We start from the raw sequence: 15,689 nt of genomic DNA, 5'->3' as shown, positions 1-15,689 counted from the left end.
GAATAACTGGTTTGCGGAAAAAATGAAAGAACCCAAGGTTGACTTGACTGCCTACAATCAAGAAATATTGGATGCTTTGGTAAACATGCTGGAATCCTTCTTTTAAAAGAACATTAAATTCTTTTCCTGATAATCACTTGTTTGTGCTTCAAAAGTCTTTAATTCATGTTCGATTAATTCTTTTAGCGTTGGTATTGAATCATTCTCATAGCCATCTGTCAGTCTATGTACTTTTAATAAGAGTAACCCTTCTTTCCGTTCTAACAGTATACCTTGATAGAATTTGGTTTAACTCTCTTTGTGAGTTAGTCAAAATGGAAATGATATTTCTCTCTACTTCCAATTCCAGCACCTTGTATTCTTCCTTTTTATCTTTCAGTTCCTTCCTTTTCTCACTTAAACTCAATTGAAGTGCATCATGTTGAAGCGATTCTTTTTCTTTTTCCGCTTTATCCAACTGCTGCTCAGTTAGCTTGATTTGATCAGAAAGAATAGCCGCTTTTTCAAATTGATCTGTTTCAATGGCCAATTGTTTTTGATCATTCAGATTTTTCCATTTGGCAGAGAGTTGTAGGATGGTGGAATCCAATTGTACTTTTCTCTGTTCGTGTTCATATTCATTGGATTGAATGATGTCTATTTCTTTAATTTTATCTGTAATGATCTTCTTTGCCCTATACAGTAAGAATGAATATGATATGATTATCTATACTTCATTTATCATTACTGCTTTAATTTTGCTTGTTCTTGATCTACTGCTTGATCTCGATTCTCGAGTTGATTCTGAAGCACTTCTAGTACCTGCTGTGCCTCCTCTTTACCAAACAACTTTCTATTGTTGATTATTGCAATATTCCTTTCTAATTCTTCAATCTCTTTCTGTCCTCTTGACTTTTCATCCAAATGTACTTTCATCTCCAAATTGGCCTTCATATCCTCTTCATCTAGTTGACTCTATTACTTGTAAATGCATTGTTTTCCACATAGCTTGTACTTACTGATTTTTCTTCAGTCTCCTTTTGACGCTGTTTGATCATTTCCAGTTCTTGTTCGTGATCGATTTTTTTATTCGTCAATGGCTTTAGTTTTTCTTCCATGATTGTCTCTAATTCTTTTATTTGATTATCATGTTTCCTTTTATCCTCTTTCAATAAATTGACTCTGTTCAAAAGTGCATCAATTTCATTTTGTATTTGTACATTCTTTTCTTCCAATTCTTTTTTCTTTTCTATTTCGTCCATCACCATTTCGTACATTGTTTCTTGAATTTCTGCATCATTTCTCTTCCATATCTCAATATCCAATGTAATTTCACTACTGGAAAATGAGCATTGCTATCGTCTTTGCTTATTATTGATACAAACCTTCTTTGAGATTGGATGTCTTGTCTTTTTATCCTAATCTCTTCTAATCTCTGTTCATCTTTTTGATTCATATTCTTTGCATACTGATCATACTCTCGTCGTCTAGCATCTCTTTCATCTTCAAACATACTTACCACATCCTCTGATCTTTCAGCCTCCTCCATCAATATCTCAGCCATCTTTTTCCACGCAGCACGTATTTGCCACCTCGAATGCAGCAAATGACTTAGTTGTTGCCTATACTCATTTTCTCTCTGCTGTAGATCCCGAGCCAACAAAAAGGATTCATCTTGCATGGCTTGCTGCTTTTCTTGTACGACTTGATCTATCTGTGCCTTGATTCGTTCTAATTTAACACTGTTTGCATAAAGATTTGATAGTTCTAAAATGTGTTTCTTCTTTTTGGATTGAATTAGGGTCCAAAGGCTCTTTTTTTGCTTGCCATTGTTATTGTGCACTAAAAGGGCATGTGATGAAGTCAGTCAATGATTGTCTATTGATAGCAACATAGTATCATCTTACAGTTTTTGGTTATTTGTGAAGAAGGAGGCGAGGATGCTACAGAAGTGTATTAGAAAGATGCTTTAGTACTAAAGGCTAGAGGGCCTTACAAATAAAGTTAAAAGCCGATTTTTTGGAAGGTGTTTCAATCACCAAAGAAGAGCTGGAAGGTTGATTAATAAAACTAGAGAACTCTTGTGAATCATATAATTCATCAATAAGTGAAGAGGATAGTGGTTTGGTTTTGGTTTTAGTTGGTTTTTTATTTATAAAACTAAATGCTGAAGTCATTATAAAAGCGAAAGAAAAGATGGGATTATGCTATTTTGCTGTATGACGAATTTCAAGAGCAGCCATCACTAAAAAAGAGTCTCTTTAAACAATCATATATTGCAGCAGTCACGGTTTTTTAACAACTTATAAGACTTACTGGAAGGCTTCTTTGTTACTCTCCTTCTTTTTTAGTAGTTGATTCATTTGATTCAGATGCTTCATCAGATGGTAAGCCTTTCGATACCGGCACATTGGTTGTTTCATTACCATTTTTGTTTCACGGTGCTCACATATGAAGTATCGCGTCTCCTTTGGCAACAAACAAGCTTTCAGTACCTCTTCGGATGTATGGAAGACACCAGTGGCATGCCTCTTATTAACATGAGCCTGATGTTTGATCCAACTGACATGATGAATAGCAATGTTGAAATATCAAGCGTCAAATTCCATTTCGTCTGCAAACTAGATATTGGACAAAGGTTCATTAGCATATTCAGGAGCGCTTCTTTGAAAAAAAGGCATTGAGAAATGTTGATAAATGAAGTGGACAACATTTGATATATTGTTGTTAGTAAAAGTAGGTATCTGCAAATAAGATAAAAAGCATTCATCGAGGTGCGGCTGCTGCAATAGATGGTTGTTTAAAGAATTTCTCCACTGAAGCTTACCAACTAATATACTAAGGGACGAGACATTCATTCTTTAAATTATTTAGGTTCTTGGCCTCAATGAAGAAAATAGAGAAAATGAAGCTTAAGAAGAAGCGAGTGAAGGCGGGGAATTTGAAGAAATTGAAGAAGAAGATACAGAGTTTCAAAATGGTACTACAATAGCTTTATGCCAATCCGCTAACCTCCCATCAAACGTGTAAGTATTTGGTGGTGTGGACATAGTTGTACTATTCCAGAATTAATTGATTGTATAATAAACTGAGTAGAGTAGGTCACTTGAAAATCATTGATTTATCGTCCACAACAGCGGCTGAGATCCTAAAATCTGAAGTTTCGCTCGAAGAGTTCAAATCAATCACTACCGCAACTAGTATTGATCCCATTGTATTGTCTGATTATGCTCTTGATTTAATCAATGCTTTCAATACTACCACTTTTTCGTTGAAATGTTTGCAAGAGACTTTATATGCAAAAGGATTTCGTAAGGATTTTGATCTTATTCTAAACCATGATGCTTCTGTCATTGAAGTTACTACGCGCTAATTGTAAGTAGCACATAAGGAATTTTCAACTATCATTTTGCTTATATTTATATATCACTAACCCATTTAACTCTAGTTTGGATTTAATGTGCTCACCAAACAACTCTCTAAATCAAAGCGCACTAGGAAGAACCGCTGCCACATATACCATAATCCATATAGTTAACCAACTATTTATCGCAAACAATGACATCATAAAACTCGGTTGGTTGGAGAGAGAGTCCTATACAACTGAAAAAGCTAAATGGGACGGTGTGTTGTTTAAGGTTGGAAATAAGTCTATTTCACCAGAGTTGATTGAATTTTCAGGTGGATGCAATGATAAAACTTCGTCGAGTAAAAATCAGCGTGGCATTACAAAATTATATTCAAATATGTTTCAGCTGTCCAAGTACTTTATATGCGTTATTATGGTAAAATCATGGTCTATTTTTTTCCATTATTTTATACTAAATTACTATTCTTTCTGGACAATAGGCAAGTCCATCTACTTCGAGAAACTCACAAGATATAATGGCTTCATGTTTAGGATCATACATGTAGCCATCGAAGTTCCAACTACTCCAAGAAAATTGATAGCTTACTTACAAGAATTACCCAAGATCTTAGCTTGGAAAGAAGCAGTGGTCAACTATGCTATTCAATTTAAATAGCTTTTAAGTCGTTTTTTCTTGAGCAATAAAATTTTATCTAAAGTCCGACTGTTATTTTCAAAAAAGTGTCCAATTGACAGTGGACCGACTGTCCTTCCCAAATGTTGAGAAATAGCCTAAATGGCGTATTTTCTGTCTATAAGCCAAAAGGCTTAAATTCAAGAAAGGCGACAGACTATGTACAACTTGCTTTATCTAATGAGCTACTGGGTAGAACAAGTAGTAAATTAAAAAGAAATGAATTGATCAAGATTGGACATGGAGGCACACTTGTAACTAAAACAGATCTTAGTAGCATTTCCCTTGTTATTCATTATATAAAGTATAGGATCCACTTGCTGAAGGTGTTTTAGTGCTAGGTGTTGGAAGTGGCTGCAAACAACTATCAAACTATCTAAAATGTAATAAGGAGTATATTGTTACTGCCAAATTAGGACAGTCCACCGATACATTTGATTCAGAAGGAAAAGTCATAAACCAGGGCAACATTGATCATTTAACAGCAGATTTGGTAGAAGAAACGTTGCGTGCTTTTAAAGGAACAATATCACAAACACCACCTATGTAAGCTTTAGTATATACAACATTTATTCACTGTTAACAATATCGAATATAGATATTCAGCGCTTAGAATGAATGGCAAAAGGTTATATGATTATGCAAGAGATAATATCCCACTACCAAAACCAATTCAACCAAGGACAGTACTAATAGAAGAGATTGAGCTTGTAAATTTCAGTGGTGATATGTGTTCATTTAGAGTACAGTGTGGTGGAGGGACGTATATGAGAAGTTTAGTTCATGATATGGCCATTTCAATGGGTACTTTTGGACATATGACTGGATTACAAAGAACAAGACAAGGTGTATTTAATTTAAATAATTCTTTATTATTGAATGAAGAAGAAATAACTGTTCCTAATGTGGAAAGTAAAATAAAGCAGTTTGAAGTCATTTAATTTATGTTTGCTGGTGCAGAGCTAGTTGATATGGTATCCTTTCTGTTATTACTACGCTTTATTAAATAGTTTTCTAGTAAGATTGCGTTTTTTGTATTGCACTTGTACATGATGTCAAGTATATCACCAACTAATGGAACTAGTCCAATCTAATCTAGTTACTTAGTAAGTCATGTATGCCTATAGATTATATATTACCACAAAGTCAAAGGCGATATTAAACATCATTTTAGAAACAAGTTCATTTGGTAATTCTAGGCTCATTGCGATATATACAAGTTGAATAGCTAACAACACACCAATAAAATCACCTATGACTGGAATGAATCCTATACTGGATATCAGTTTTCTTTTTTCAACAAAACAGCTATTTTTTCGATTACCAACTAAGCCATCAAATCCAACTTGAAAACAGCAGCAAGATAATCCTCTATCAAGAAAATGAGCCCTCGATTTTACTTTTCTTAAAATCCTTTGCTCTTCTAAAGTAAGTGGTGATACTGGCTGTTGCTTTTTTCTACTCCACCAAGACGTCTTCTTTTCAGGTGTTGATGATTGAACCACTTGCTGCTTCTCATTAACAAATGATTTTAAAGCATATTTTATCATTGTTTCTTTATTCATTTTTTTCAAATAAAAGAAGAAAAAGAAAAGACAAACGGAGATGTAAATTATTTAGTAATTTTCTAAGGTGCAGTAAACTTTTGCAGGAATTAAAATGAAACGATGATCGGCGTTTTTTACCATAAAAGGAGGTGAGATTACTAGACTCACACCACCTTCTTCACCAGAGACTGATATCATCATATTGGCATCAAACACATTACCTTCTTCAATCGTCACTTTATCAATCACAGCATCTTGACTTTTTAGTGCCAAATTTAATTGAACAGCTCTTTCCACAATATCTTTTACTTTTTCTTTATCCACAACATTCATCACCACAGAATTTAATCGCTCAATTATTTTGTTTACAATGTCATCTTTAGCTCTTTTGACCTCTACTTCATTTGATTGTCTAGTCATAAAGGTCGTCATTTGTTGTCTTATCCGTGTTGCCCAAGATACATTTCTTTTCTTGACCCATTCATACATCTTTCCAAAGGCATTGTTAATTTCCACACCGGGTTGTATAGGTGTATCCAATATATCTTCAATAATTACTTGCATCATCCACGCCTCAATCCACCAATTGACAGTTTCTAGATCATCTGAAAGCGACCAAGACACTATGTCATCGTTATCGTATTCAAGAACACCACAAAAGTCACTAATCTCATTTAATAGGCTGTTAAACTTATTTTGAACCATCATCAAATCATCCTCTGTGGCTTTGGCAGACTTTAAATGCGATTGAAACTTGCCTTCCATTCGACGAAACTCGCACTCCTTGAGTTCCAACTCGTTTTTCAATTGATTATAAATTGTTTCTAGCCTCATTCTTTCTTCTATGTGTTGCTGCTGTTTTACCAGTACAACTTGTTTTGCCTTTGCCATCTTTGCTTGTTCTTCTGCCATGACTCGCTCACACTCTTCTTCTACGTCATCCTTTTCACCCTGTACTCGTTCCACCATCTCCTTGTGGATTTGAAGTGACTCGTTGAGTGAAAATAAATAGAGGTCCTTGTCGGATTCGGAATCTTCCTTGACTTTCCCATCTTGTTCCTCAATTAATGTCACTGACTCAGTTCCTTGACTAATGGTATCCATCTCTTGAATCATTAAAAAATTATGGAGAAAGGAAAAAGAAGAAAATGTAAACAAACTGCATAAGGGGAAAAGAGAGCTGTTTATAGAAATAATGGTGTAGATGAAAAAAAGGGGGAAAAAGAAGCGGTGTTTCTATCTTTATTCATCTTGACAAGATAGTATCAGTATAGGATAACAACACCTATTAAAAGGCCTTCTTTTTTCATTTTCTCTGATAAATTAGAATTATCCATCGACTTTTTTTTTGGAACCAAAATTATTTTATTCATATAAAGCATGTTAAATAGGTTGTTTATTCAACTGCTTTCAAAACTTTAACAGAATTTGAATTTTTTTAAGTTGATGAATGGGAACATTGCCTCAGGATTTTGTTATTCTTGTCCGTGGGTCTTCTTTATCCTTCAAATTGGCTATATCTCACTTCATTCTTGATGATAGCTCAAAATTCTTTCATAAAATTGAGTTCTGATGAGTAAAATAGGAGGTAAATACATAGTAGCCCTCTGCCTTCAATCATTATATTAATTTCATCAGCAGCGTAGATAGATGCATTACACATAACTAAATAATGAAGCCTTTCATTTCAGGAATCCATTCATACAATCTAATGAATTGGACATAATCTTATACAATGACCTATTACAGTTCCTTTAGACAATACGTATTTTGACTTGGTTGCTTTTCTTTTGCGTGACCCAATTACTTTTACTTTTTGGAATTTAGGATCCTCATCTTAATGCTTACTACCCCTATTGCAAAAGTTGTTCAGAGAGCTGTTGTGAAATAGCTTGAGTAGCTAGTTTAGGGACTGTAACTGAAGTATTACGGGCAGAACGAGCATAAGAAGACCTTATGTTGATGTCAACTCCAGTTTCGTCAAGCAAATGCACATCTGTTTTTAACCAGTTTCCCACCTATTCATAGCAAAAACTGACTTTAGCTTCATCATTCCTTGCTACAGGGTGATAAGCAGCCCTCTCGATATAGATATTGTATTCATTAAAGATGAAAGATCGAACTGTAATGTTCTTTAAATTGAATTCTTTGGGTACTTTTACCAGATTACCTACTATATCTTTAGTTGTTACATAAAGGTTTTTACTAAAAAAATTCAAGCAGGCAATTTTCGTGCTACTTTTGTAGCTGGTTCTTTTTTTGTAAACATTCCATTCAGGGTTCTCCTTTAGCTTCTTAGCCCAGCTTAATAAAAAAAAGTTTACTTTCCTAAATGTAAATTAGAAGAATCAAATAAAAAGACGGCAACAGCAATAGCAGCAGCTTAGAGGGAAAGCATAGTGCTTGCTGAACATAAAAATTATATTGCCCTCAAATTTGCCGCGTATAACCTGGTTTATAATATCTAGAGACTAATACATTTTATTTATACAAATTTTAATGTAAATGACCATGAACACATAGTACAGTATTTTAACGAGATTAAAAGGATTTTGCATTTTTTTTAGACGAACCAATGTGTCTAGCTGGGACGATTACAATTTTCTTCGAGATGTGCTTGTTTATTTCTTTAGACAGTTGAACAATTTATTAAGACAAAGGGTTATTCCAAACCAATTTCTTTTTGCAAGCCTTATTCAACCTTGGTAGTCAGAGCGCTTCACTTCCGTAATTGAGGAAATTATGTTTTCATTATATTATCTACTCTCAACGGGTGGCATTTAATGCCATCTTTGACCAGAATTCTGCAATGGGGCACAGAAAGGAGAGTAAGAAAGGAGGTATAAACATTTAAAGTCTCTTTTCTCAAAAAGTTTCCTTACGACAGAAGGTGTATATATAGATGCATTATTCATTGCCGAACAATATCCCATTGTTTAGTGCTTTTCCAATATATCTATAAAGCTTAAAATAAATGCAAAGAAATGCTCAATGTAAGTAATCAACACAAGCCTTGATACTCTTAGATTCAGTTCTACTCGTCTTCAACCACTAAATACAGATCATCCGCATCGTTATAGTTACTTTGAATGCCAGTTTCAATCATATCAGCGTCTTCGTACTCATTCATATTGGAAATAAAGCTCATCTGAAAGAGTAAAAATCGAGCGAAAAGCTTTTGCGAATCGAATTCTGGGATCATTTCGAAAAACTAATGCTTTCTAACCTCAGGCTTCCGTGTCCATTTCTTTGGACAGAAAGGTATAGAGAAATATTAATAAATGAAGTGGACAACGTTTGATAAATTTTTGTCAGTAAAAGTAGGTATCTGCGAATAAGATTAAGGCATTCATCGAGATGTGGCTGCTGCAATATATAGTTGTCTCAAACTCAATTTAAAATTGTATCATGTTCGAGTCTTTCAATTATATGACCAAAAGTATTTAAATAAAGTAGCCAAATACGTCTTTTCTTTTGATAGTAAGCTTTTCTTATTCGGGTTAAACCAATTTCAAAAGAGCAATGAATTTTTATCTAAGATTCGACTGCTATTTTTAAAAAATTGTCCAATTGAGGGTAAAACGGCTGGACAAAGCAAATAGTATTTATTTTTTTAGTTGTGATCGTTTATCCAGATGCATTTTAATCCCAGATAAATTGTCGAAAAACTATAAAAAGGCGAGTAAAATACAGAAATCTGTTTTTTCCTTATCCTCTCAGGCCTTTTGGCTAAGATCAAGTGTAGTATCTGTTCTTTATAGTTTAACAACTATAATGAGGGACATTGTCCCTCTCGTTGTTAATCTAATTTTTTCCACCAGGAAACTAAGGCTCTGGCTTGCTATCTTTGGCTTCCACAGGTGTCCCTTGCCTTACACTATCAGCAAGGTGACGCCGACCTATTTTATATTTATATTTAAATTCAAATGAAAAAAAAAAAAAAAATTTTTAAATTTTATTTACAGTGGGTAGAATTAAAAAGCATTGACGAATATACACATATATATTTTGGCCATCACCATGCTTTCCCTTGTTTAGTCTACTACATCGAGCAATTGTTTTTGTGAATACAGCTGTCAAATAATGGCAATAACCTAGCGTTTTTAAAAAAAAATAGGCAGAATAATTTCTATTGCATGTTCAACAGTTGATCACATTCGCACTTTGACAAAACCATATTTATATTTCATTTACTGCTCCAAACTCAAAATATTTGGTAGTGGTGGTCGTTAAAAGATGCACATCTTTTCTCAGGGAAAGATTGTATGTTCAAAAAAAAAAAAAAAAATTATTTTTTTCTGCTTTACTTCTCTTTTATACATGATAATAATATGATGACTTGAGATTATTGACTAATGAATACGACTTAAAGAGATCCTGTGTTTTTCTTTCATTGTATATATATTTCCATTTCTGATTTTACTAGCCCAGCTTATCACCCTACAAATAATTTGTTTGCTTATCAACTAAAATTCAAACCCTTTTTGATATAGAGTTTAGTTTTTTTGACAATAGATTCTTGAATAGTATCCTCTTTATCAACAATCTTTTCAAATCTTCTTGTAATGTTTTCAACGATTTAATTTATAAAATTTGTATTTTTAGCTTCTCCATCCATTTTTTTTCAAAAATATCTACTTTGAAATAGAATAGAGGAGTCATACTGTGAGATCCGACCTATATTTAAGAGACGCCAAAGACATTGCACTGCTACTAAAAATAACTAAGAGCAACCATTATATCCATTGGGAATCGTTCAATATGGTCATTAGCTGATTCTGAGGATAGTAACAGTTCCTTTGCCCAGGATTTGAAATTTTTTTCAATAAAAGCCTTTTACTGCTGATGGTGAGTTTTTTCTCAATAGTAACACTCGAAAAAATTTTGGTAATAATAAGGACGACTGGAAATGCACTATAGCGGTTGTAAGCTGCAACTGACTAATTGATGGTTTTTGACATGAAATCACAGATAACTTGGTATAGAATATCTATGTTCTGCCTCCTTCCTTGAAGACGTTCGCCTATGCAGGTGATCTGTATGCCGTTTCAGTCTGTTGATGATCACTTTCACTTATACTACTATCTAAACCGCTATAGGTCTGTATCCAATGCTAAAGCTAATATTCACAAGCCTACGGCATTTTCTTTGGATGCATGATCTACCCAGAGCGAATTGCTTTTTTTACCAGCACAAGATAATTATCAATGACACGATCACTTGTCACCTAGGCCACTTCGATATCTCGACTTTCCTTTGATTCAGAATCTTTATCAACATCATTATCTAAAGTAGCAGTTATTACAGATGGTGCGATCTCAGTGTGTTATCTACTCTCAACATAGACTCTCTGTCAAAGGACGCACCACCATAATTAATGTATTAATGCTTTCTAAATTATGATATGTTCTGCGGATGGTTCATCTACCAGTCATCTTCTTTCGAGAACCCAATTCCGTGGTCTATCAGTTTGACCGGCATAGCTGCAAACCTAAGATCAAGTACACGCAATTATGTTTCAATCCAAAATTGTGTGGGTTAGGTCTATTAGACCCATATATTCAACAACACGACCTACAGATACGCTGGCTTTAACAACTCCTAGAAGAATCTCTATTAGCCTTGTAGTCAACACATCTTGCTAGATCACACATGTCGATTGCATTCAGGAAATACAAGGACAAAGCTGGCTCTTTCCCCCTCTTTTGCAATCTCATCCTGCTGCTCAAGGTAATAAACTTATACAAAACCTATACGAGGCTATTGATTCTTTTGGATATGCGGATATACAGCATGTGAAGTGCACCCCTGCCACTCTTCTTTGCTTGTATCTGTCTGCTATATTTACTGTGGTTCCTGCTGATTAGTAGATCGCCCGATCACAATACAAAAACTCAAGGTATCTCAATTTTTTACTTATGATCACCACTTTGGTTGTATACGTCCTTTATTGCCATCTAATAGCCATCCCCCCTCCCTTGCCTGGTCTCTAAGCTACGCCGAAATATCCACAACCACATCACCAAGCTAAATTCGCTTATCTGGCGACATATACCAAAATCAAATTTTTGATGAAGTAAATGATTCAGGATTCATTGATTCCTTCTGCTCGCTGCTTCAATGGTTACATTACAAGCCTAATGTATTTTGGTTCTCTCTAATACAGCGAAATTCATCTTCATCATCATTGCTACAAGTACCCAACGTCCAAATGGTCACTTTTTTTTTTTTGAGATATCCCTTTTCGTCTGAAAACTGGTCTTTATAGTATTGTTTATTTAACCGCAAATTCTATAGTCAGTCACTTCTCTCAAAATCCAAATGATGAACTCTTTCACACTGCAAATTCTGCTCTGTCAACGCTGAAGGCTTACAACACCTCTTCATGCGATGTCCTAAGAAATGGAAGGAATGGACAGATGTCAATTTTTTAGTCCACATCTTACTTTTTCTCAAGACGATATATACTCGATCCTCTGAACTTTTCAGTGAATTCCTTTTGTTAGCAAAACTGATCTCTGGACCCCCAACTGCTATGATCTCTCAGTTGGACTGTCATACCTACTGGGGATTTGCTATTGATGGTTTTCCTTACATCTATAAACAACTGGTCACTAATGGTAGTCACTGTTTGCCATTCTCAAAAAGAGTAGACTCGGCCTTGACTAGTATGTTCAACCGCCTACACTACTCATTTTGGTTCGTAACGCTTTTAGGCTTATGGTTTCTATTATATCTTCACAAATGAAAAAACACTATCTATTGGTAAATAATGGATTATTCTGCCTATTTTTTTTTAAAAACGCTAGGTTATTGCCATTATTTGACAGCTGTATTCACAAAAACAATTGCTCGATGTAGTAGACTAAACAAGGGAAAGCATGGTGATGGCCAAAATATATATGTGTATATTCGTCAATGCTTTTTAATTCTACCCACTGTAAATAAAATTTAAAAATTTTTTTTTTTTTTTTCATTTGAATTTAAATATAAATATAAAATAGGTCGGCGTCACCTTGCTGATAGTGTAAGGCAAGGGACACCTGTGGAAGCCAAAGATAGCAAGCCAGAGCCTTAGTTTCCTGGTGGAAAAAATTAGATTAACAACGAGAGGGACAATGTCCCTCATTATAGTTGTTAAACTATAAAGAACAGATACTACACTTGATCTTAGCCAAAAGGCCTGAGAGGATAAGGAAAAAACAGATTTCTGTATTTTACTCGCCTTTTTATAGTTTTTCGACAATTTATCTGGGATTAAAATGCATCTGGATAAACGATCACCCAATCGGCGGGTACGCAAAATCGCGCTTTTCTGTAGTAAATACTTGTACTCCGCTCTCCATTTACTATGAATTGCTGCGTCGTCGTTCTAGTCACTTCCCGCAGCAACTAGTAAGTGTAAACTAACTCGGTCGTCTACCTTTATTTCATGTTTGGTATCTGCCGTAGTAATCTTCAAAAAAAAAACTCAAGTATATTTTATTCAATAAAGATCATTCTAATATTATCATAATTCTTGGGTGCAATTATTATTATCCAATAATAATTACTATTTCTATTTCTGAGTCTATTCTTATTTTGTTCGTAAGCAAGAAATACTATAGTTATTTCTTACCTTCGACCATCAACCCAACCACTTCAGGACGCTTAACCTTGTTCATTGTTAACTTGTTTAAGGCGGCATGCATTTACTTTCCAAGTTTTGCCAGATCGTCTTCCAAATGATTATTTTGATGATTGCCTTTCCTTTTTACTTCTACAAAGAATAGTTCATAATTTATAGCTGAGTGGGGTTCTATGAAAAGCACAAGATCAGGAATCATGAACTGTTCCTCAGATGATTGCGTTAGTCTATATGTTAACCTGAAAAACGCGTTAATATGCATTTACCATTCGAATTTGATAAAGTCCAACACAGAAATAAAGCAATACAGCATGAAAGGACGTAAATTTTCAATAATAAGGGTAGCTTCACCTTCCTTCTGATTGTTGGATACATATTTGCATAAAAGTCTTGGAGAAATTTTGGAAGCTATTTTGCAAGCAGCTTTAGCATCTTTGCTTTTGCTTGATAGCTTGAGTTGTTTATAGCTTCTTCTATTTCCTCTTTGTTCAAGTCTTCGTTATCAAGAATGGTGTGAATTTGATAACATGCATTTATGGCTTCAAAATCGATTGGCTTCAGGTATTCTTTTGAGTTGAGGTCTTTCATGATTGCTGATTGATCTTTAGGAGGCAGCTTCTTCAAGATACAGTTGTCGTAAGAGGAAAGCAAGAAAATTTATGAAAGTAATAACACGCGACTACTCGATAGATGTTTTCGTTGCTGTGCTCCTTCTATTGACTTTTGTCTAAACAATTTTAGAGCTTTCGAAACGTTAAACTGATTTAGTTTCCAATCTTTATCGTCGTTGCCAAAGTCTGTTTCCCCGTAGTAATCAATCAGGTATGCATTTGTGTATCTTCTTTTCTTCCTTTGTTTTGAAAGACTATTCCAAGTTTCATATCCAGAGCTGACGTCCTCAGCAGTTTCCAAATTACGTTTGTTTGACTCAGTATCAATGATGATGGTGGAATTATTTGGTTGCGCTATTAACACGTTGCCGTAGTTGACATTATTAATGGTCGATCTTTTTTTATCTCTTTTTGGAATAAGAATTTTCTTTACATTTTTCCAATCTTTCAACGTTTCGTTTACAGCCGCGTTTATTATAGGATCTTGACATTTTGAAGCTTCAGTTAGAGCAAACTCAACAGTCCCTATTAAATTAACTTTAATACCCGGAAATCAAAAAGTTGTCACCCAACGGACCCTATTAAAGTTAATAGGAATTAGCAGACCTATTGTGAAGTTGAAGTTTATAAGGTTTTTATAGTATAAATTAGGCTTGTTATAAAGGGTTCTTGACTTGAGACCAAGGCTTTGGATAGTCTTTGGTTCCCAAAATAGTAATAGATTGAATATAAGTTCGCTTGTAATAAATGACCACAAGATCTTGTTAAGTAGATCAAACTGTTTTGAGTAAAGTAAAATAAAAGGGATTACAATGAAGTGCATACGCTTCAAGGGAATTCTTGTTCTTGATGTTAAGTAAAATAAAAGGAAAACAAAGAAATTTACTTTGAGTGATGTTTATTATGCACACGTATTTGTTTATATTTTTCTGGATTTGAACCAGTTAGATAGAGAAAAGTCAAAGGCTGCCAAAGTTTGCTGCACTGCGTTACACTATTATCTTTGGTGTAATGCTATATGTAAATCATCTTAATAATGGATCTTCAACTTTCTCGCTTATATATCATCTCAGAATGCATTCAGTTGTCTTCTCTATACATTAAGAACGCAATAAGCTGAATTTTACTATGATAAACATAGCAAAACAACTTCAACTACATCGCTGAATATTCTGACATACGAAAATATCCATCTATGCAGTTGACAGAGTAATCATAGATTTTGAAGTTCATAGAGTGATATCCATATTCATAAGCTATCTGGTGGGTGGCAGCCGCCATTTTCTGGTAAGGTAAAAATCTAGTTTTGTTAGTAGTTTTGTACTTATACTGAAGAAAGCGGTAATCCTTAAGTTAAATGACTTTAATAATACCAATAAACACGCTTTGGTGCATTCTGAAACGGCAGCAAAAAGTTTTTTTTATCATAGGTTGATGATTACAAGAAGCCATCTGCAATGAGACGAAGATGATCCCCGATGTGATCTCGGTTGACAACTTTATGACCAGAAAGTGACCTGACATAGTGGGCTTCTTCATCATATTCAAGATTAAAGCCTTCAAAGCAAGAAGATACTAATTTGCTACGTTTTGAAACTGTTTAAATTTGCTGAATCATTCCGCTATAGCTACATAAACATCTTCAGAGCTCATGTCAATTTTAAAAAATATAGTGTAGAAATTTTAATAGGGTCCAAGTTAATAGCAACCATAAATTTAATACTTTAATAGGGACTGTTGGGTTTGCTCTAAAATAATAGCAATACCATCTCTTATTGTCCTTAGAAGAAAGAGTTACAATGCATATTCTTTATTTTTATTGAAAATAGTTCAAGTCTAAAATTTGTTCTAATGAGTCTAATATTGCTTTTTTTTTTATGCT

At 34.3% G+C, this 15,689-nt stretch overlaps 4 protein-coding genes across 4 annotated transcripts; 2 read left to right on the top strand and 2 right to left on the bottom strand.

Annotated features, from left to right (window-relative positions):
- Positions 1-233: 233 nt before the first annotated feature.
- RO3G_09004 (uncharacterized protein) lies at positions 234-1,543 on the bottom strand (the record flags this gene model as incomplete). Its single annotated transcript, XM_067663589.1, has 5 exons — positions 234-260; positions 338-674; positions 728-954; positions 999-1,334; positions 1,499-1,543. The coding sequence occupies 5 exons, from the start codon at positions 1,541-1,543 to the stop codon at positions 234-236; spliced, it is 972 nt and encodes a 323-aa protein (XP_067519690.1).
- A 2,638-nt stretch (positions 1,544-4,181) lies between these two features.
- RO3G_09003 (tRNA pseudouridine synthase B) lies at positions 4,182-5,040 on the top strand (the record flags this gene model as incomplete). The annotated part of the gene is made up of 4 exons (XM_067663588.1): positions 4,182-4,226; positions 4,333-4,568; positions 4,621-4,934; positions 5,033-5,040. 4 exons carry the CDS (start codon positions 4,182-4,184, stop codon positions 5,038-5,040), a joined length of 603 nt encoding a protein of 200 aa, XP_067519689.1.
- Positions 5,041-5,638: 598 nt separating this feature from the next.
- RO3G_09002 (uncharacterized protein) lies at positions 5,639-6,685 on the bottom strand (the record flags this gene model as incomplete). The annotated part of the gene is made up of 1 exon (XM_067663587.1): positions 5,639-6,685. The coding sequence occupies one exon, from the start codon at positions 6,683-6,685 to the stop codon at positions 5,639-5,641; it is 1,047 nt and encodes a 348-aa protein (XP_067519688.1).
- A 5,419-nt stretch (positions 6,686-12,104) lies between these two features.
- On the top strand, positions 12,105-12,647 carry RO3G_09001 (uncharacterized protein; the record flags this gene model as incomplete). The annotated part of the gene is made up of 2 exons (XM_067663586.1): positions 12,105-12,237; positions 12,574-12,647. 2 exons carry the CDS (start codon positions 12,105-12,107, stop codon positions 12,645-12,647), a joined length of 207 nt encoding a protein of 68 aa, XP_067519687.1.
- Positions 12,648-15,689: the final 3,042 nt, after the last annotated feature.

This window comes from Rhizopus delemar, genomic scaffold (genome assembly GCF_000149305.1).
Source record: "Rhizopus delemar RA 99-880 supercont3.6 genomic scaffold, whole genome shotgun sequence".
Classification (NCBI taxonomy): Eukaryota; Fungi; Mucoromycota; class Mucoromycetes; order Mucorales; family Rhizopodaceae; genus Rhizopus; species Rhizopus delemar.
This window is presented reverse-complemented; position numbering and strand designations above follow the sequence as displayed.